Consider the following 22,732-nt stretch of genomic DNA (forward strand, 5'->3'; position numbering starts at 1 on the left):
TACGCTGCCTTTATTGATTCACCTTTCACATCTGTTCGAAGAGCTAAAACGTAGCGAGGCAGTTTATCATAGAATTTACAGTGCAGAAGGAGGCCATTCAGCCCATCGGAGTTCTGCTGAACCAAATCAGGACGAACGCAAGAATGCCACGTCTCAAATGATCACTGCAATTTATATTACAGGACAAAAGGGTGCAGAGTCTGTGTGGTGAATGTATTGCTGTAACAATTCACCATGTGCATAATCTGTATTACGCTGTTGCCCATGTGGGCTCCACCTATGGACCATTGTAAGGTATTGCCTATGATGTAGCATGTTGGGGCCTGTGTGGGCTCCGCCCCTGGCTCCTCCCCTGGAGGGGAAGTATAAAGAGCAGTCGTCCTGTAGGCGGCTCCGACTAACCGATCAGTCGCAGGCAGGCACTGTTCTAGTTGATTAAATTGATGCGACCGTCAATTCACACGAAACCAGGAGTAGAAGTAAACTGTGGCTTTGATCAACTAGAACAGTGCCTGCCTGCGACTGATCTGTTAGTGGGAACCACCTATAGGGCGACTGCTCTTTATACTTCCCCTCAAGGGGCGGAGCCCACACAGGCCCCAACGTGCGTGTGAATTGCTGTGATTGTTTGAAATGCGGCATTCTGGAGTTTTCAGCGAGACGAGCAGCTTTGGGAGCACGTTCTGCCTTTTCAGCAATATTTAATTCCCCGTACTGCCGCCCGACTTTCTCAGTCGCTGGTTAGAGCTCAGCTGGGGAATCGTGGTCCGTTCTGGGCACCGCACTTTAGGAAGGATTTTGGAGAGGATGCAGCGGGGATTTACTCCAATGATACCAGGCCCAAGCGACGTTTCTACAAAGAAACTAGAGAAGTTTGGGATTGTTCTCCCCAGAGCAGGGAAGGTTAAGGGGGAATTTAACAGCGGTGTTCAATATTCTGAAGGGTTTTGATTGAGTATGTAGGGAGAAAATGTTTCCGCGGGCAGGCGGATTGGTCACCAGAGATTGATGGATTTTCCATATTTAACAGATGACCAGAGGGGGCTGATCTGATGGGCGTTACTGAAAGGATGGTGGAAGCAGATTCAATAGGAACTTTCAAATGGGAATGGGATAAATCCTTGGAAATGAAACGTTGGCAGGTTATGGGGGGGGAAGGGAGGCGGTGGAGGGACTAATTAGGTGGCTCTTCAAAAAGCTGCTGCAGGCCTAATGGGCTGAATGGCCGCATTATGCTGTAACACTTGATGATGTAAACGCCACTCATAAATGGATTTTGTGAGCCCTCCCCTTCCTTGCTCTTCCCCCCCCCCCACCCCCCCCCCCCCACCCCTTGGTAATACTGAGGTGGCCCGAGCTGTAACCTTGAGAAGGGCAGCAGCTACGTTATGGACAGCAAGATCCCACAAAAGTGATGCAATAATTGACCAGATCCATCAATTGGCTGAGAGGTATTGGCCAAGACTCTGGGAATAATGCCCCTGCTCCCTCCTTGGGAATAATGCCCGGGGCGCTTCGCAGTGCACCTGAGATGGCAGATTGGGCCTGGGCTTCACCCACCTCTAGAATCCGTTGCCACCGACAGTGCAGCATTGCTTGCATCGATTTTTGTGCTCATCGATTGGGACTTGATTTGAACCCACAACTCTGACTTGGAGGTAAAAGTGCTTTTTGAGCCACAGAAGGTGCTCATGAAGCACCTTAATTGGACATTTACTTTTTGTTTTACACCAAGGATATTCTAATGTCGGGTGATGACGTTCTGATTGATGTGAGCACGAAGCTAGCTCAGGACGGTAACCACTAACTTCGGACAAAATGGTTCAAATAGAAACTACATAAATAACACGGAACAGTTATTTGAGGGTAGTAATATGAGCTGTGGATTCGAATAACAGAATCCTGAGCGGTTGAAGATGTTTCCATCCTTCATGTTGGGTCACCACGACAACTTGCATTTACATTGCACCGTTAACATAGTGTAACACCGCAAAGCATTCTGCAGGAGCGCGACCAGACACCGAACCGCCCAAGCCCATTGCAGCGTGGTTCAGTGAGTTAACAATGTGGTTAGCACTGCTGCCTCACGGCGCCGAGGACCCGGCTTCGATCCCGGCTCCGGGTCACTGTCCGTGTGGAGTTTGCACATTCTCCCCGTGTTTGCATGGGTTTCGCCCCCACAACCCAAAGGTGAGCAGGGTAGGTGGATTGGCCCCGATAAATTGCCCTGTATTTGGGGAAAAAAAAATCATTGGTGTTAACCTGCAAACCAACACCGGAATAACAGGAGACGGTGTGGGAAGTGAATCTGGGAGCAATTAGGGATTGATGAATCGTGTCTTATAGATCTTTTTTATCAAGACAGACTAATGAAAATCGCTTATTGTCACAAGTAGGCTTCAAATGAAGTTACTGTGAAAAGCCCCTAGTCGCCACATTCCGGCGCCTGTTCGGGGAGGCTGTTACGGGAATCGAACCGTGCTGCTGGCCTGCCTCGGTCTGCTTTCAAAGCCAGCGATTTAGCCCTGTGCTAAACAGCCCAATTGAGATCAGTCTGTGCAGTTATCTGGACACGAGCCTAATCTGTGCCCTTTCAGGTGATCCATTTAGGTAGGGGACCTCTCGGAGAATGTTGTGTTTCAATGAGATCATGTCTTTTTTATCTAAACTCCAGAGATTGAGTCGCCCCTCCTCTGGCAACTCTCTCATCCCAGGCATCAATCTAGTAAAACCTTTGTTGCATCTTCTTTCCAAATCCTTCCTTAAATCCAGACACCAAAACTGCACACCTACTCCCAGGTGTAGTTTCCCCAAAGCCCCATGCAATTGAGCAAGATTTCTTTAATCTTGCACTCCCATTTTCTTTGTTGCTGGTGAAGGGATCCACTCCCCTGGGGATAGTGGAGCTCAAAAGAAGTTTAGCCGAGATTTCTGGTTGAAATTATGAAGAGTTTTGACCGAATTGATGGGCCCTATGGCCTGCTATGCCATTATGTCCGACACGTTTCTTCTGCTGGATAACCTGACCCTAGAGACCATCCCCAAAAAACAATGATGCCACATGAGTACCCGGAGAGACTGAGACATTCGAGGGTTGTTGGGGCTTAGAAAATGCTTTGGCCACAGAGAAGGGGGGAAATGGATAAATAATTGAGGTAGAGGAAGGCTAGGGGACTGAGGGGGGGGGGGGAAGAGAGAGCAGGGAAGTGCGATGAACTTTGGCCAGGGCTAGCAGAGAACTGGTGCACTCGGAGGGCTGAATGGTACCTGATGTGTGCTGTCGGTTCTCCTCTGTCAACATGAACTTGTCGGGCACGATGGTGCTGGGGCTGGGGAGGAAGTTAAAATGTTTCTTCTCACTTTGTCTCCAGCTCTTGTACGTTTGACACTCTCGATTCTATTCGGGTGCAAGAAGCTGACCTGAAGCTGTGTTGGATGCTGGGATTGGGGGGGGGGGGGAACTGCCGTTTTATTTAACAACACTGACATTTTAATATCCACTAAAATCATTGCCCTGCAAGTGGAACTGGTTGAAGAAAAGTACCGTTTACTGTTTTAACCGTTTTCAGCGCCGTGCAGTTGGGGACGGAGATGCTGGAGCTCGATTGTCACCTCACCAAAGACGAACAGGTGGTCGTGTCTCATGACAGCAACTTGAAAAGAACCACAGGACTGAATAAGGATATCGGCAACCTCACTTTCAGAGTAAGTGGTGAACTTCAGCAAGTTACTCTGAACAGCTCCTCTCCCTTCCCTCAATCAGTCTGTCACTTTGGACAAAATGACACACGATACACTTTCACTGGTCAGATATGAAGTAATGTTGGCAAGCCGTTTGGTACACAAGTAAAGGGTTAATGATTCCATCTCAGTGTATCACAACCACTAGAGGGCAACACTAAATTCCACTATATATGTATATATGAGAACTCAACAGATCTTGGGTCTCATCCAACCAGGAGTGACTAGACAGTAGAGTGTTAGAGAGATAGATCACAGCATAAGCACGTGTAGTTTAAATTTTTTAATACTTTAATCTTGATTACTTGATTACTAGTTATAGTTCAGTGGAGTGTGCAAACTCCATATTCATCAATTCGTTACTCAATAAATCAGTTTTGCTTTAAGTTGAAGATTGGTGGTTTCTGCAGAATCTCACCATCAGACCATTCTGGATTGCGAAGCAAAGAGTACCGATATATTAGCAAAGAGTAATATAACATGGTATACACACATTACTGTAAGATCCCAGGAACGGCAAATGAGAGGAAGAACCCTCATTGGTTGAGAGGAAGGACCCTCATTGGTTGAGGAAGAACTGTGGCGCAGGACACAAGGTGAACTTTCTGTTGTTCGAACTCTGGCACAAGACTGCTCAGATTGGTGTTAGCAAACCGGATAGGCAGCCACTATTTAATATCTCACAGAGGGCAGCACCTCCGACTGGGTGCAGCGTTCACTCAGCCCTGCCTCTCCAGGGCGCAGTGTTCCCCCAGCCCTGCCCCTCCCACAGGGCACTCTGCTCCTTGGCAGTGCCAGGCTGGCACTGACTGGTGCCCAGGTGGCACCAGCAGTGTCAGGGCACCGCCCTGCTCAAAGGGCATGCAGCTGGGGGCCCTCCGATCCCTTGGCAGACCCCGAGGGCTGTTCCGTCTGGTCCCCATTCGTGGAGTCCAGTGTTGAACGACGCTCGCCCGAGGTCTCTGAGGCAAAGGGGTTGAATCACAAAATCTCAGGTAACTCTCGAATCTTGCTGCCTCGCTCTAATATGCAGATTTGCTAAAAAGTGCTTCACATCGCAACGTCTCACGCGATTGCGTTGAATCTGGCGAGGCATTGCGAGCCGGATAGATCCCGGGAGCGGGGTCTCCCAGCTTTCACCAGCCACGCTGCGCCACTGCAAGATGCTGTTGGGGCTCAGCGTGGCCGTTTGATGGTGCCCAATAAGTCTAAATCTAAAATCGAGGAAGGTGCCAAATGTCATCTTTCACACCTCCTAATAATGGACTAACCTACGATATAACAATGACCACACGTCAAAGTATTTAATTGGCTGTGGAATGGTTTGGAAGGTCGGAGAAGCTGCTACAGCAATGCACGTCTTTTTATTGTCTTCCTGGCGGAAGCTGACAGTGACAAGGACAGGACATGTATCAGAGAGCTCTTTTGAAATTTGAAACTTTAGAAATGCAGGTGCTGCCCAGGATGTTTTTGTTTTGAGCTGTGTGCAATATTTAATTATCAAACTGCATATCGTTGACTAAAGGCTTGGATTAAGCGTTCAACATCTGGCTAATGTGGGGGCTACAGGGAGCTAAAGGCCATGGGTTCAAAGCTGCAAAGGGCAAATTTATTACAGAAATAGAGACAGATTGTTGGCTGAGGTGCGTGCCAGGATGGATCGAGTGAGGTGAGGAGCCTGGACTCATTTAAGGAGCAGGCGAGTGCCCCAACAGGAAATCCACAGCGTCACTGGTCAGATGCACTGAAGGACCTGACCTGTCAAAATGTTTCGTGCTGCAGTCACATGGCAGCTGAAATTCTTGGCATGACATTTAATTTGGGTTGGATAATGTCCAAGGCATTCCTGCCTCTCAGCAGCCAAGTCTCAGCATGACTCAGTCTCCGAACCAGAGCGTTGAGGCTTTCTTGCAGGACTGGAACACCTCAATCAGAGCTGGCACAGGTAATGGTACAGCACCAGGGCAGTGTTACATTCCTCGGTGTCTTTATGTTAGAAGTTGCAGTGAGGTCCCCTCTGCACATGCAAACAAGAAGCACTCTCATCTCGAGGGGGTGTTTAAAGCCAGTGAGGTACGAGCTGTGTTGTTGCCAACTCTGGTGGGAAAATTTTATCACATGACCTACGATCCTGTTCCTGGTATTATTTACCTGATGTATCACCCCTTGTGACAATTGGTCAGTAATGACAGTTGCGTTGCAATCCCCAGAATCCTGTGCTCTGGGAACTGCTTGATCTGTTGGATAGTTTTATTGGTTAGATATACATATACCAGGACCAGATTGTACCCTGGGCTGCATTTTGCCTCCCAAGTTGTTGAGAAGATTTCAGAACAATCTGAGGGGGTTTACAATCCTGGGAGCCACTAAGTTTCCAAACAACGAGATGGGTTCGTGAGCCACTATTTTTTTTTTTAATATATAAATTTAAAGTGCCAATTCTGTTTTTTCTCCAATTAAGGGGCAATTTAGTGCGGCCAATCCACCTAACCACCACATCTTTTTGGGTTGTGACCCATGCAGACATGGGGAGAATATGCAAACTCCCCACACTGACAGTGACCCGGGGCCGGGATCAAACCCGGGTCCTCGGCACCGTGAGGCAGCAGTGCTAACCACTGCGCCACCCTGCCACCTCGTGAGCCACTATTGTCCGAGCCTGTCATGTGTTATATTATAAAGGCCCCAGTCGCTCAGAAGGGATTGTGCAAGCAAGTTGCAGGTTTATTTGTTAATTCTAGACACATGTGAACAGATACACGGGGACAGGAAGTGTGGAGACATCTAGAGCTGTGTCCCGCTCCAGGCAGAAACGATAGAGGCTGGACCACATCCACATGACACACTTCCTTCACAGTGATGCCATGTTGCTATATTTTAAACCATGTTACTACAGGGCTGATCCGTCTCCTTTTTGTGATGTCAATTGAAGTCAGCTGAGGTCAAATATAAGGCTTAAAGTATGTCAACTGCTGTGATTATAAGGTGCAGAACAAAGGACTGCGGCTCTATTGAGGGAGTAACCCTGTGGGAGCTTATCTCTATTGTGTGACTGTGACTGCTACCTTGTATTTTTGGAACTAGCATTGCTGAGGTATCGGGTATCAATGCACGGGTAATCAGTGTATCAATATAATCTGTTCTCCTCTTTTCCTTTTCTCTCCCTGCCATATTTCTTTCAGGAGCTCCCGCTTTACCATTGCAAGCTGCACGTCTCTTTCAAGAAAGGTAAGATTTGCAGATTGCTGGAGGTATTGAAGCAAACTAATATTATAATATGTCCCACTGCAAAGCTATGGGAGGTTTTTTTATGGGCTATTGCAGTGGAAATGCACCATTGTACCTGCTGCTTAGAGCCACTTGGGCCAGTAATGTAAGCTGATCGCTGCAGATAATTTCTTATGGTAATTAGCCAGTCATGGTGGCTACAGTACCCACAATCCCCTCTGCTCCAGAAAGCGCTCTATCTATGAGGTGGTTTTTAAGCTTAAGTATGCAAGCAGTGGAAATGGGAGACCCCAGGGTAGAACAGGGCATTAGGAGGCTAGAAGGGAGGCAGTGGTCTTGTCACTGGACTGGACAAGTACCCAGGTTCGAAGCTGACCATGGCAGATAGTGAAATTTGAATGAAAATTTTTTAAAATCTGGAATTAAAATTCTAATGACTGGGAAGCCGTCATTGACTGTTGTAAAAATCTATCTGGATGACCTGATGTCTTTTGGGGATTGAAAAGTCCGTCGCTGGTCTGACCTTTTACGTGGTTTGCGGCGCAATGTGGTTCACTCTGTATAATCCAGATCAGGGCAATTAGGGATGGGCAATAAATACTGAGTTCAGCTGCTTCCGTACACGCACCCCCACCTCCCCGAGGGTTGGGACCTACACGTGCACAGCAGCACAATGCTCAAAAACGGGCACAAAAGATGCAAACACCGAGGAATTCCAGGACAAATGGAGTCCCGGGAAACTCTAGTCAGGGACATCAGACCGAAAGCCAAATACCGAGAGAGTCCTGGAAGGCCCGGGCTGATTGGTCACCTTGTGCACGAGGCCAGAATTAGACTAATGTTGAGGAGCATGGCTGTGGGTTTTTAGGAGGAAGGCGGGGGTGAGCTTCGAGATGATGGTTCTGGGGAAAGCCGTGTCATGAGCGGAATGGTCAATCCAGTTCCCCCCTCATCCGGTGCCGCCCCTTACATTTGTTATGCAAGCGCTTTGCAATGTCTGTGCGCCCGCATACTTAAGCTTAAAAACCACCTCATAGATAGAGCGCTTTCTGGAGCAGAGGGGATTGTGGGTACTGTAGCCACCATGACTGGTTAATTGCCCGCGGTGCCGCCCCTTACATTTGTTATGCGAGCGCTTTGCAATGTCTGTGTTGGTCGATCGGTACAATCTGTGGCTGATTGTTCATCCCTTTTCTTTAGATTGTGTCTGCGTGGGAGGAAAAGACAGAAGTATTCCGCTACTGAGCGAAGTATTTGAAGCCTTTCCAGACACGCCCATCAACATCGACATCAAGGTCGACAGTGACGTCCTCATTCAAAAGGTACCCAAAGGGGAAAACCACCTTTCTCTGCTGAAGCAATCACAAGATGGTGGTGTGTGAGGGTAACGTGACCGGGCCAATAATCCAGAGGGCTAGGCTAATGCTCTGGAGACACGGATTCAAATCCCACCACCGCCAATGGAATTCAAACTCAATAAAATCTGGAAAATAAAGTTAATGCCAGTAATGGTGACCATGGAACTATGAGCAATTGTTGTAAAAATCCATCTGGTTCACTGATATCCTATAGGGAAGGAAATCTGCCATCCTTACCTGGCCTGACCTACATTAATGCAGACTCTAGGCCCACAGCAATTTGGTTCACTCTTCAATGCAGAAACGGTCGAGCAAGTCGCCCAGTTCAAGGACCGTTTGAGATGTTAGACTACCTCCTTATAGATAACGAGCAAAGGATTCGGTGGGGGCGGCTCTCCGTATATGGAGAGTTATAAAGCAACATTTCACACCACGGCGCATCAGGAAATATTAAGTCAGGTGACCAAAAGCTTGGTCAAGAAGTCAGCTTAAGGGGGCATCATAAAGGAGGGGCAAGTTAGAGTCCGAGGTTTGGGAAGAAAATGCTGCAATTTTAGGCCGAGCGCAGTGGTGGAGCCATTGAAATCAAGGAATTGGAGGAACACTGGGATCGCGGAGGTTTGTGAGGACTGGAGAAGATTACAGAGAATACATTCTCCCTCGGTCTGCGTTGGTCTTGCCCCCACGCAGGGTAGGTGGTTTGGCCATGCTAAATTGCCCTTTAATTGGGGGGGGGGGGGAAATTGGATACTTTAAATTTATATATATTTTTTTTAAAAAGGAACAGTTTTGGTTGAGCTCAGAATGTTGGAGAATCGCCAGGAATGTGGGAGAATAGTCCAATCCGGAGGAAACCTAGACTTGAATCAGCACGAGGTGGGCTGTGATGTTATGGAAGTCGAACTGGGCAGTCTTGGTTTTAACATGGATGTGTAGCTGGAAGCTCATCTTGATGTTACAAAGAGTCTGGTTCCGCCTCTTGTAACAAAGTAGAAACCTGGTGTATTGAGACTGTCCAGGCGGATCAGCCATTCTAAACCTCCTGGTTCCATGTGTCCATTATCTGGCAGGTATCGGACTTGGTGAAGAAGTTTAATCGACAGGACATCACCGTCTGGGGCAACGTGAGTGACCACATCGTGAAGAAATGTTACAGCATGGTGAGTGTGGCTGCACATAGATTCAACATCAGATAGTCACCAAGAAACAAAACGTCCTTGCCCCAAGAGTAGCGAGGAGAGCGGGACCTGCTCCCCCAGTGGTTAGTGAAGATGCATTTGAAGGAAAGCTGGACAAAACAGTTGAGGGGGAAGGGGGAGAGATGGTTACGATGAGAAGGGGTGGGAGTAGACTCCGTTGGACCATGAACCCCAGCATGGACTGGTTGGGCCGAATGGCCAGTTTCTGTGGCGTCTATCCTGTGTAATCTCCACTCTGATCCGAGGGTACATTGTATCTTTGGAATCTGTGATTGAGGTAACGGTGTCGCACCTCCTGTCTCATGAAGATGTCTCTGTCCTTGGTCACCTGGAATCTTTTGGGAAGGGGTATGAGCACCATGTTTGTCATCAGCAGCACTGCCATTAAATCGGGTTCCGCCTTCACGGGGCAGAGGGCTCATACTCTCTGGAGGAAAAAGTGTTCCGGAAGATTTGCTGTGTCTGTGTGTGAGATCCTGCAGAGCGGGTATATGTCTTCCCTGAAGACCGTCGACACTGAAACATTATTGGAAAGAGATAGGAGCAAGCCATCCAGCCCCTCTAATCTGCTCCACTCCTCAATTCAGTCATGTCTGATCTGAACCCTGACATTTTATCTGCTTTGGCTCCATATCCTTTGATCATGTTACCCAACAGATCTAACCTCGTTCCCAGTGAGGTAGGGTGAACCCAGTCTCGTTCTTCACCATTTTTAGTTCACTCCCAGCGTGCACAGCCTTTTGGGGGAGTGAGTTCCACATTCTCACTGCTTCTACAGGTGCTCTCCTCTGTAGATGACTCTCTTGGTAATGTTGTCTTTGGAAAGTGGGCTGTTTAAGGGTTACAGGGGTCCGTGAGCTCGGCCAGGATGGGCATTTGATGAGCAGATTGTCCTTGGCCAAACCTGCTCTCAAAAAAAAAAAAACGTTGACATCAGTAAAGAGTGTCGGGGACAACGAGAATCCCCTCTGGTCTCCGTATTACTGCTGGATTTATTCCGGGAAAACGCTGCAGGACAAATCCGTCCCGGAACTCGTTTGTACCCCTCTCTCTATAGAATGGCAGAAGGAGGCCATTTGGCCCATCGAGTCTGCACCGACCCACTTAAGCCCTCACTTCCACCCTATCCCAATAACCCCTCCTAACCTTTTTGGACACTAAGGGGCAATTTATCACGGCCGATCCACCTAACAGCACATCTCTGGACTGTGGGAGGAAACAGGAAACCCACGCACACACTGGGAGAACGTGCAGGCTCCGTACAGACCGTGTCCCAGCGGGGAATCGAACCTGGGACCCTGGCGCTGTTGCCACTGTGAAGCCACAGTGCTAGTCCCGTGTGCTACCGTGCTGCCCTCTGCTTGTAACAGGAGTTTGATGTATGAATGAGGTTAGGCACTCGGGGCTAGACTCACTCACTGACTGTTTCATTGCATTGGAACAGTTTTAAATTAAAATTAGACCTCTGCAGTAGGATAGTTTTGTTTCTCCTTCTTGTTATTCATTTAAATGTGATTTTTGTTTTTAAACAAGTGAGCAAATGAATGAATTTCAGCGTGTGGAGTAAAGTGAAGTTGAGTTGAATGATGTAGTCCACCAGAGCTGCCCAATTCACTTGTTCGAATTTTGAGTTTGGTTAAAATTCATGTTTGGGGTTTCCCCTGCCAGAGGACATGAATGACAGGTTTTCACTCGCGTTAAGCAGCCACTACAGCGAGAGATCTAATGGGTCCTGCCTGTTCAGCAGGAATATATCCTTCCTGCCCCTCCACCCCTCTGTGCGAGCAACTTTGTTTTCACATGCCAATTTAAGAAAGTCGCAATTCTATAGTCCCCCGAGGGAGTTACCAGTGACAATAAACTTTCAAACACGTCCGCCCTGAAACACCTGACCCAGCCGACACGTCCTCCCTTAAACACCTGACCCAGCCGACACGTCCTCCCTTAAACACCTGACCCAGCCGACACGTCCTCCCTTAAACACCTGACCCAGCCGACACGTCCTCCCTTAAACACCTGACCCAGCCGACACGTCCGCCCCGAAACACCTGACCCAGCCGACACGTCCGCCCCGAAACACCTGACCCAGCCGACACGTCCGCCCCGAAACACCTGACCCAGCCGACACGTCCTCCCTTAAACACCTGACCCAGCCGACACGTCCGCCCCGAAACACCTGACCCAGCCGACACGTCCGCCCCGAAACACCTGACCCAGCCGACACGTCCGCCCGCAAACACCTGACCCAGCCGACACGTCCGCCCCGAAACACCTGACCCAGCCGACACGTCCGCCCCGAAACACCTGACCCAGCCGACACGTCCGCCCTGAAACACCTGACCCAGCCGACACGTCCTCCCTTAAACACCTGACCCAGCCGACACGTCCTCCCTTAAACACCTGACCCAGCCGACACGTCCGCCCCGAAACACCTGACCCAGCCGACACGTCCGCCCCGAAACACCTGACCCAGCCGACACGTCCTCCCTTAAACACCTGACCCAGCCGACACGTCCGCCCCGAAACACCTGACCCAGCCGACACGTCCGCCCCGAAACACCTGACCCAGCCGACACGTCCGCCCGCAAACACCTGACCCAGCCGACACGTCCGCCCCGAAACACCTGACCCAGCCGACACGTCCGCCCCGAAACACCTGACCCAGCCGACACGTCCGCCCTGAAACACCTGACCCAGCCGACACGTCCTCCCTTAAACACCTGACCCAGCCGACACGTCCTCCCTTAAACACCTGACCCAGCCGACACGTCCGCCCCGAAACACCTGACCCAGCCGACACGTCCGCCCGCAAACACCTGACCCAGCCGACACGTCCGCCCCGAAACACCTGACCCAGCCGACACGTCCGCCCCGAAACACCTGACCCAGCCGACACGTCCTCCCTGAAACACCTGACCCAGCCGACACGTCCGCCCTGAAACACCTGACCCAGCCGACACGTCCTCCCTTAAACACCTGACCCAGCCGACACGTCCTCCCTTAAACACCTGACCCAGCCGACACGACCTCCCTTAAACACCTGACCCAGCCGACACGTCCTCCCCGAAACACCTGACCCAGCCGACACGTCCTCCCTTAAACACCTGACCCAGCCGACACGTCCGCCCCGAAACACCTGACCCAGCCGACACGTCCTCCCTTAAACACCTGACCCAGCCGACACGACCTCCCTTAAACACCTGACCCAGCCGACACGTCCTCCCCGAAACACCTGACCCAGCCGACACGTCCTCCCTTAAACACCTGACCCAGCCGACACGTCCTCCCTTAAACACCTGACCCAGCCGACACGTCCTCCCTTAAACACCTGACCCAGCCGACGCGTCCGCCCTGAAACACCTGACCCAGCCGACACGTCCGCCCCGAAACACCTGACCCAGCCGACACGTCCTCCCTGAAACACCTGACCCAGCCGACACGTCCTCCCCGAAACACCTGACCCAGCCGACACGTCCGCCCCGAAACACCTGACCCAGCCGACACGTCCGCCCCGAAACACCTGACCCAGCCGACACGTCCTCCCCGAAACACCTGACCCAGCCGACACGTCCTCCCCGAAACACCTGACCCAGCCGACACGTCCGCCCTGAAACACCTGACCCAGCCGACACGTCCTCCCCGAAACACCTGACCCAGCCGACACGTCCTCCCCGAAACACCTGACCCAGCCGACACGTCCTCCCCGAAACACCTGACCCAGCCGACACGTCCTCCCCGAAACACCTGACCCAGCCGACACGTCCTCCCCGAAACACCTGACCCAGCCGACACGTCCGCCCCGAAACACCTGACCCAGCCGACACGTCCGCCCCGAAACACCTGACCCAGCCGACACGTCCGCCCCGAAACACCTGACCCAGCCGACACGTCCGCCCCGAAACACCTGACCCAGCCGACACGTCCGCCCCGAAACACCTGACCCAGCCGACACGTCCTCCCTTAAACACCTGACCCAGCCGACACGTCCGCCCTTAAACACCTGACCCAGCCGACACGTCCGCCCTTAAACACCTGACCCAGCCGACACGTCCTCCCCGAAACACCTGACCCAGCCGACACGTCCACCCGCAAACACCTGACCCAGCCGACACGTCCACCCGCAAACACCTGACCCAGCCGACACGTCCGCCCCGAAACACCTGACCCAGCCGACACGTCCGCCCGCAAACACCTGACCCAGCCGACACGTCCGCCCCGAAACACCTGACCCAGCCGACACGTCCGCCCGCAAACACCTGACCCAGCCGACACGTCCTCCCCGAAACACCTGACCCAGCCGACACGTCCACCCGCAAACACCTGACCCAGCCGACACGTCCGCCCCGAAACACCTGACCCAGCCGACACGTCCTCCCTTAAACACCTGACCCAGCCGACACGTCCTCCCTTAAACACCTGACCCAGCCGACACGTCCTCCCCGAAACACCTGACCCAGCCGACACGTCCGCCCCGAAACACCTGACCCAGCCGACACGTCCTCCCTTAAACACCTGACCCAGCCGACACGTCCGCCCGCAAACACCTGACCCAGCCGACACGTCCTCCCTTAAACACCTGACCCAGCCGACACGTCCGCCCCGAAACACCTGACCCAGCCGACACGTCCGCCCGCAAACACCTGACCCAGCCGACACGTCCTCCCCGAAACACCTGACCCAGCCGACACGTCCGCCCGCAAACACCTGACCCAGCCGACACGTCCGCCCCGAAACACCTGACCCAGCCGACACGTCCGCCCCGAAACACCTGACCCAGCCGACACGTCCTCCCCGAAACACCTGACCCAGCCGACACGTCCGCCCGCAAACACCTGACCCAGCCGACACGTCCGCCCCGAAACACCTGACCGAGCCGACACGTCCGCCCCGAAACACCTGACCCAGCCGACACGTCCTCCCTTAAACACCTGACCCAGCCGACACGTCCGCCCGCAAACACCTGACCCAGCCGACACGTCCGCCCCGAAACACCTGACCCAGCCGACACGTCCGCCCGCAAACACCTGACCCAGCCGACACGTCCGCCCCGAAACACCTGACCCAGCCGACACGTCCGCCCGCAAACACCTGACCCAGCCGACACGTCCTCCCCGAAACACCTGACCCAGCCGACACGTCCACCCGCAAACACCTGACCCAGCCGACACGTCCGCCCCGAAACACCTGACCCAGCCGACACGTCCTCCCTTAAACACCTGACCCAGCCGACACGTCCTCCCTTAAACACCTGACCCAGCCGACACGTCCGCCCGCAAACACCTGACCCAGCCGACACGTCCGCCCCGAAACACCTGACCCAGCCGACACGTCCGCCCCGAAACACCTGACCCAGCCGACACGTCCTCCCCGAAACACCTGACCCAGCCGACACGTCCGCCCGCAAACACCTGACCCAGCCGACACGTCCGCCCCGAAACACCTGACCGAGCCGACACGTCCGCCCCGAAACACCTGACCCAGCCGACACGTCCTCCCCGAAACACCTGACCCAGCCGACACGTCCGCCCGCAAACACCTGACCCAGCCGACACGTCCGCCCGCAAACACCTGACCCAGCCGACACGTCCGCCCGCAAACACCTGACCCAGCCGACACGTCCGCCCGCAAACACCTGACCCAGCCGACACGTCCGCCCGCAAACACCTGACCCAGCCGACACGTCCGCCCGCAAACACCTGACCCAGCCGACACGTCCGCCCGCAAACACCTGACCCAGCCGACACGTCCGCCCGCAAACACCTGACCCAGCCGACACGTCCGCCCTGAAACACGTTTCCCCCAGTGGTGTTTCCGGCCATTACTATTTCTCTGCGAAATGGTTGATGGTTTTGTTTGCATAACCGGGAGAGGACAGCCAAGTACTGGATGTGTTTTTTACACACCAGCTTCTTAATTTGCCGACACCTCGTGTGAAGTGCTTTGCTTTTCTTTGTTGTTGACAGAATCCGCAAATTCCCATCCTGTTCAGTCAGCAGCGAGTGCTCCTACTGGTCGGGCTGTTTTACACTGGACTTCTACCCTTCTATCCTCTACGGGAACAGTTCCTGGAGATCCCCATGCCCACCATTAACCTCAAGTAAGTGAACTCTTTGAGCGGGCACCGTGTTCAACTCTTAACTAGAGGGTGTGCGCGGTGCCTTTGGCAGTTTTCTGTTGCCATGGGGCTCCCAGTGGGTGGATTGGCATTATCAACTGGATGGAGGTGGGTTTACCCATGTCCACTACCATTGAGGTGCGTTTGCCACCTGTAGCACCTTTGGCGTTGCCATGGCCACCCCATTGGCAGGATTAGCACTGCCACGAAGGGAGAGTTTATTCCTTTCCATTAGTGGCGGGGCTGACTTTTGTAATGACCTGTGTCTGGTCTCTCCGGCCCACGGCATTCGCCCCTCGTTGGGCTACGGATTCACGCACTGGAACTCTCGAGTGCCTTGTGCCATCCGAAGGCTTGAGGTGGCGTGTAGGCTGCCTGGTCAATACCAAGAGTTGGGTATTACGGCCACATCTGACCCTTGCCCCACACGTGCAATGCATTTCTAGCAGGGGTCGGATGGATCGTGCCATGGCCCAGGATCCTGGCTGAACAACAGTATTGGACCAGTGCTCACCCCCTCACCCCCCACACCAGAGAATTTGCCATGGTGTGGGGAAAGAGCGGGGCAGTGTGATTAATGGGACAGCTCTTTCAAAGAGCCAGCACAGAGGCTGAATGGTCTTCAAGGAAAAGAATAGAATGAGGAGCGTTATCTCTTGAGTTTCTTTAGCCCATCAGCAGTGATACCCTAATAACAGAATGGCAGCATTGACAGTACACCCAATGTGCAATGTCCTTAAGACACAGGAAACAGAGCACACCCAGGCTATTGAACCCCTCTAACCTGTTCTGTAGGTTTATTTTGCTTGTCATTGTTGCATTTCCCTTGACACTGTTACTCCACAAAAGCCTATTAATTTCGGTGTAGAAAAGTTTAATTGACCCTCCCCGTGTTTTGGGACATAGTTCCATACTGTTTGTGAAATAGTGCTTCCTCATTTTACACCAACTTAACGCAACCTTAAAATTTAATATAAAGGTCATGATGTCTTTCCTAAGGTTGGGTGTCACCATCTCCAATTTGTACCCCAGTGTCCTTCAAAATTTGGTGACCGGACTGTGCTCACCGTGTTGTACATCCCGGAGAACTCTCCAGACACAGCCCACGTGTGGACGCAATTTATAATCTTGACAATGGCTCCTTTCAGTTAGTGTAGACACAGTATTGAAAATATGATGACCTTGGCGAAAATTAGCAGGGATTTGCTGCCAGGTCCTCCTTCCAAGAATGTATTTTTGTTTCATGTCCAGGTTGACAGACCCGAATAAGATATCCAGAACGCAACGGTTTACGATCTGGCTCACCGACGCGTGAGTAGTTGAACTTAACTTGAAACTGTATTGCCCGTTCCTGTGTGTGTATCTCGTCTCTCTATCTGCTGCCTCTTTCGCCACTGATGCGTGTGCGCGCGCTGACTCTCCTCTCTCTCTATTTGAAAACTTTCTTCTCTTCCATGACAGGAGGCTAAAATCAGGGGAAGCTCATCTTTTGAAGGTTCTATCCGCCCTGCAAGGTGCTGGTCCCCGTTGATCATAGAATCGTAGAATCAAATTTACAGTGCAGAAGGAGGCCAGTTGGCCCATCGAGTCTGCACTGACTCTTGGAAAGAGCACCCCACTTAAGCTCACGCCTCCACCCTATCCCCGTAACCTAGTAACCTCATCTAAACTTTTGGACACTAAGGGCAATTTAGCGTGGCCAATCCACCTAACCTGCCCATCTTTGGACTGCGGGAGGAAACCGGAGCACCCGGAGGAAACCCACGCAGACACGAGGAGAAAGTGCAGACTCCGCACTGACGGTGACCCGAGGCCGGAATTGAACCCGGGTCCCTGGAGCTGTGAAGCAACGGTGCTAACCACAGTGCCACCATGCCGTCCATCGTTAATGGAGATTGGAGGGCTGGGCCACCCACGGTTTAAGTGATCTGGGAGGGAGGGGGGTTGTGGGATGAAGTGAGGCAGCTCCTTTAAGAGGTGAAATCCGTCAGAACTGCGCGAGTGTTATCTCTGCCCCATTGGGAATGCGATTCTCCGCTGAGGAATTCTCGAGTTAATCTTTGGTGTTTCTCGTTTCTACCCATTCAGTTTACTGATGAGGAAATCTCTGTTTGAGCATCTCAAGGCACGAGGAATTCAGGTGAAGCAAGCAGTTTTGTTCTGTGACGCTGAAACATGCAGTTTTGTTCTGTGACACCTTTGTAACTTCGGGTCTGACCTCCGCTGGATGAGACTGGTTTACCTTTTGCATTTTTTAATCTGATGCACTGATTAGGGTAGTGTTCTTCAAACTTTTTTTCCGGGGACCCATTTTTACCAACTGGCCGACCTGCGCGACCCACTATTTTCTCTTACCTTGTTTGTTGCTGACAAAAATGGAGCAAATGGTTTTGGTTCCCTTTGGCCCCAATGGTCGCTTTGTACCTTTTGGTCCCCTGAACTTGGGGGGGGGGGGGGGAAAAAAAGGCTGCGGCCATATAAAATTAAATGCGGCCGCACTGCGCATGCATGCCCCAATTTTTAAAATCTGTTCCAGTCCATTTTGAAGGCCGCTCGCAGCCGGAATTATTAGAAGCCGGCTGCTGCCCGCTGATTTGCGCGATCGGGAGCGCCGCGACGGACGGCTCCGCGACCCCCCCCCCCCCGACACCCGCTCGCGACCCACCCGCGGGTTACGCCCCCGAGTTTGACCATGCCTGGATTAGAATCTGGCAACAGTTCCTCAACTTGAGCTTGATTCGATTTGAATACACAATCCAGGCTGACGTCCCAGTACAGTGCGGAGGGAGCGCTGCACTGCCAGAGGTGCCGTCCTTCGGGTGAGAAAACCGCGGAGCCTTCTGGCTGGATGTAACCGATCCGAGTGCCACCAGATCAAAATTTCATTCGCTGCCACCAGCGGGAAATAATACCAGCTGCCTCTTTCGTTGTGGGATCTTTGTCTGCTCAAAATGGCTGCCCTGTTTATGAGCATTAGTTACTGCAGTTTATAATGCAGGCGCTTAAAGTACACGTTACACACTAGGCGATATATAAATTCAGTCTTTGAGAGCGGGCTGCTCACTCCCAAGCACTGACCCAACGCTGGGGAGGGGGGAGAGAGAGAAACTAGTCCTTACGGTTACCCTGTTATCCTGAGTCCTGTCTTCACAACCACACTGTTAATTACAGTAAAGCATACAGGGTAGAAAGGAGGCTACTCAGCCCATTTAACCTGTGCTGGCCCTTTGAAGGAGCTATCCAAATTACCCCTCCCCTCCCATCCCCTCCCCTCCCCCTCTGGCTCTTACCCCCAAAGCCCTGCAAATTTCCCTGTATTAACCAGTTCCCCTTTGAACGTTCCTATTGAATCGGATTCCACTGCCCCAACAGGCGGAGCCTTGCAACAACTCTGTGCTTAAAACAAAAGCCCTGGGCTCCCTGGGACACACCAGCGGATACAGCTCCTCCTTAATACTCTGCCAAAGCAGCTTGTGACTTTGAACAGCTGGAACCCATTGAACAGTACAGAAGGAGGCCATTTGGTCATTCGATTAAATCTCCCCCGCAGCTTTTCAGCTGTCACCTGGTCTTCCGGGCAGGGCTGATTGTTGATTTGGAGGTGGGGGGGGGGGGGAGACGAGGATGGGGGATTAAGATTAACCGCCCGCGACCTTCCCCCTTGTTGCCAGTAATCAGCTGCCTTGTTCTTGTGCCCTGCAGGTTTACATATGGGTGTTAAACGACAAGGAAGACTTCGAGCGAGCGTTTAAACTGGGGGCGACCGGGGTCATGACGGACTACCCAATCCAGCTGAAGGAGTTCCTGGAATGCTACCCCTGCAAAGAGCAGTAGGAGCAGAGATTGTGGGGGGAGGGGGGGGAAGTGGGGCGGGGTGGCAGAGAGGGGAAAGGTGGCCAGACACGCCCCCTCGCTCGCCCCATCAGCTTCGGCTGGCCAATTCAGTATTTCTGTAAGAGAAGCACCCACCACTTTCGCGACAGCAGGATGGTTCACAATCATTTGCGCTTATTCACTAACCGTTAACTATAATTTATGGCCACAGAAAATGTTCCCTCTTAAAGTTATTAACTTTGTTCAAAGCACCTTCTGGGTTTTTTGAATCTGGTTATTTGAGGCCGAGATTCTTGCCCTTGGTCAGGTGATTTATTGGAAACCTGGTCCGTGTTACTGGCTTGGTGCAAATTTATATATAAAAACAAACTGGATTTTTATGAAACCGCAGTCGTTGAAACCATTGAATCACAGAACAGGGTCCGTCACACCGGTACTGACTCTTTGAAAGAGATAGTCCGCTACCCCGCACTTTCCCCAATGACCTGCACTTTGCTATTTGTTGTCATTTTCAAGTATTTGTCCCGCTCCCCTTTTGAATGTTACGCGTGAAGAAGTGTTTCTTGACAGCTCTCCTGGAAGGCTAGGCTCTGATTTGAGGTTAAGCCCCTCCCCTCCACTTTACTCCACTCTATCCCCCACCCCCAGCCAGCAGACATGGCTTCTCTTGCTCTTGCTCTCGCTCTCTCGCTCTCTCCACATTATCAATTCCTTCCAAAATCACGAGAACCACAATAGGATCACCCTTCCGCATTCCGGCGGGGGGGGGGGGGGGGGTCCCAGGTTCGATTCCCGGCTTGGTTCACTGTCTGTGCGGAGTCTGCACGTTCACCCCGTGTGTGCGCGGGTTTCCTCCGGGTGCTCCCACAAGTCCAACGATATGCAGCATTGTACTTTCAGTGCTTGGGTGGGGGCTTCCCAGGCTCGTGAGAACAGACTCCCACGATGCTGCCCCTACAGGATGGATTTGGCAGTGCTGCGAACCACTGGGAGACGTGTTTATCAGGGGAGGTGGTGACACGCCGCACCATTTTTCATGGGGTTGGGATGGGAGTGTCACAGGTAAAGCCAGCATTTGCCTTGGGGTTGAGTGGCTTGCTCGGGCAGTTAAGAGTCAATCACATTTCTGTGGGTCTGGAGTCACGTATAGGCCAGACCTGGTAAGGACATCAGATTCCCTTCCCTAAAGGAGCATTAGTGAACCAGATGGGATTTTGCAACAATTGATGATAGTCAGCGTGGACATTACTGACTTTATATTCCAGATTTATTAATTGAATTCAAATTCTCCCAGCCGCCATTTTGCGATTTGAAGCCATGTTCCCCAGAACATTAGCCCGATCCTCCGAAGGATGAGACCAGTGGCGTTACCTTGACGACACTGACTCCCCAGTCTCTCCTCAATACACTGCTGAACTGGTGTTCTTCCATTGGAGACTAACAGCACACTTTCTGGAGCATAAAAGAAATATTCCTGCAACATCACCTCCTCCAGAGTCTTGGACAAATGTAGTCTCTGTCTCTCTGTCTCTGTCTCTGTCTCTGTCTCTCTCTCTCTCTCTCTCTCTCTCTGTCTCTGTCTCTCTCTCTCTCTCTCTCTCTCTCTCTCTCTCTCTCTGTCTCTCTCTCTCTCTGTGTCTCTCTCTCTCTCTCTCTCTCTCTCTCTCTGTCTCTCTCTCTCTGTCTCTCTCTCTCTCTCTGTCTCTCTCTCTGTCTCTCTCTCTGTCTCTCTCTCTGTCTCTCTCTCTGTCTCTCTCTCTCTGTCTCTCTCTCTCTGTCTCTCTCTCTCTGTCTCTCTCTCTCTCTGTCTCTGTCTCTCTCTGTCTCTGTCTCTCTCTGTCTCTGTCTCTCTCTGTCTCTCTCTGTCTCTCTCTGTCTCTCTCTGTCTCTCTCTGTCTCTCTCTGTCTCTCTCTGTGTCTCTGTGTCTCTGTGTCTCTGTGTCTCTGTGTCTCTGTGTCTCTGTGTCTCTGTGTCTCTGTGTCTCTGTGTCTCTGTGTCTCTGTGTCTCTGTGTCTCTGTGTCTCTGTGTCTCTGTGTCTCTGTGTCTCTGTGTCTCTGTGTCTCTGTGTCTCTGTGTCTCTGTGTCTCTGTGTCTCTGTGTCTCTGTGTCTCTGTCTCGGACTGAACCTGAAACCAGATCAAAACCAAACAAACGCTGCTTTGAGGAAAAGACCTAACCCCCCCTCCAACCGAGTGCAATGTTGGGGTTAATATTTGTTTTTTTGCTTAATGTTTTTATTTTAGAGTTTTATGATCTGTTAACATTTGCTGGCTATCAAATGTTCCCATGTTTTGGGCACTCACCCTACCTGCTGCTGAAATGGATTCATGGACAAAACAGGGTTTTCCCCTTCTGTAATGATTCAACTTAAATGTATTTTGTGTTGGTCTTAACGCTGAGCGTGAGTTAACAATCATTAATGTGATTAAATTGTCGTGATGAGAGTGAAATGTTTTTTTAAAAAATAATCTGGAAATACCTTAATGGCTGTTTGGTGTCTGTTGTGATTTCTTTATGTTAGTGTAAATGACTTTTTAAAAACCCCTCCCCAAATTTATGATAGCACTTGTCCGTCCAGGTCCTTTCCTGATTCATTCGCAGACTCAAAACACTGGGTGGACGAGATGGTCAAGTAACCATAGAATCACAGCATTCCTATATTGCATAAGACATAGGAGCAGAATTAGGCCACTCGGCCCATCGAGTCTGCTCATCCCCATTCTCCTGCCTTGTCCTCTTAACCCCTGATCCCCTTATTAAACGAGTAGGCCATTCGGCCCATCGGGTCAGCACCAACCCTCCGAAAGAGTACCCTACGTAGGCTCAATCCCCTGCCCTATCCCCATAACCCCATCTAGATTAAGGGACAAGTAATCATGGCCAACCCTATCCCCGTAACCCCACCTAGGTTAAGGGGCAATTTATCACAATCAATCCACCTAACAGCACACCTTTGGACTTTGGGAGGAAACTGGAGCACCCGGAGGAAACCCACGCACACACGGGGAGAACATACAAACTCCACACAGACATGTCTGAATCAAATCCAGGGCCCTGGTGCTGTGAGGTAGCAGTGCTAACTACTATGATGCTCATGTAGTGTGGGCATATTCGACCAAATCAGCGCACAAAAAAAAAAGTTGACGTTTAAATGAAACTGACTTACACCCCAAAGTGGAGCGGGGAGGGGGGGGAATTTTGGCACAGTCGTTTATGTTGGTTCAAGACTCGCCTGGATCAGTCTCTACCCAGAAA

At 51.6% G+C, this 22,732-nt stretch overlaps 1 protein-coding gene across 2 annotated transcripts in view; it reads left to right on the forward strand.

Moving 5' to 3' along the window:
* The window catches only part of gdpd1 (glycerophosphodiester phosphodiesterase domain containing 1), a 71,460-nt gene extending 49,499 nt beyond the window's left edge, over positions 1 to 21,961 (forward strand). For both annotated transcript variants that reach the window (XM_072469903.1, XM_072469904.1), the window contains 8 exons: positions 3,570 to 3,705; positions 6,924 to 6,969; positions 8,170 to 8,291; positions 9,398 to 9,487; positions 15,490 to 15,623; positions 16,893 to 16,952; positions 17,730 to 17,781; positions 19,344 to 21,961. In XM_072469903.1, coding sequence (XP_072326004.1) covers positions 3,570 to 3,705; positions 6,924 to 6,969; positions 8,170 to 8,291; positions 9,398 to 9,487; positions 15,490 to 15,623; positions 16,893 to 16,952; positions 17,730 to 17,781; positions 19,344 to 19,475 — 772 coding nt within the window. In that variant the 3' untranslated portion in view covers positions 19,476 to 21,961. The remainder of the gene's footprint in view (positions 1 to 3,569; positions 3,706 to 6,923; positions 6,970 to 8,169; positions 8,292 to 9,397; positions 9,488 to 15,489; positions 15,624 to 16,892; positions 16,953 to 17,729; positions 17,782 to 19,343) is intronic.
* Positions 21,962 to 22,732: the final 771 nt, after the last annotated feature.

Source organism: Scyliorhinus torazame, chromosome 12 (genome assembly GCF_047496885.1).
Source record: "Scyliorhinus torazame isolate Kashiwa2021f chromosome 12, sScyTor2.1, whole genome shotgun sequence".
NCBI classification, from domain to species: domain Eukaryota; kingdom Metazoa; phylum Chordata; class Chondrichthyes; order Carcharhiniformes; family Scyliorhinidae; genus Scyliorhinus; species Scyliorhinus torazame.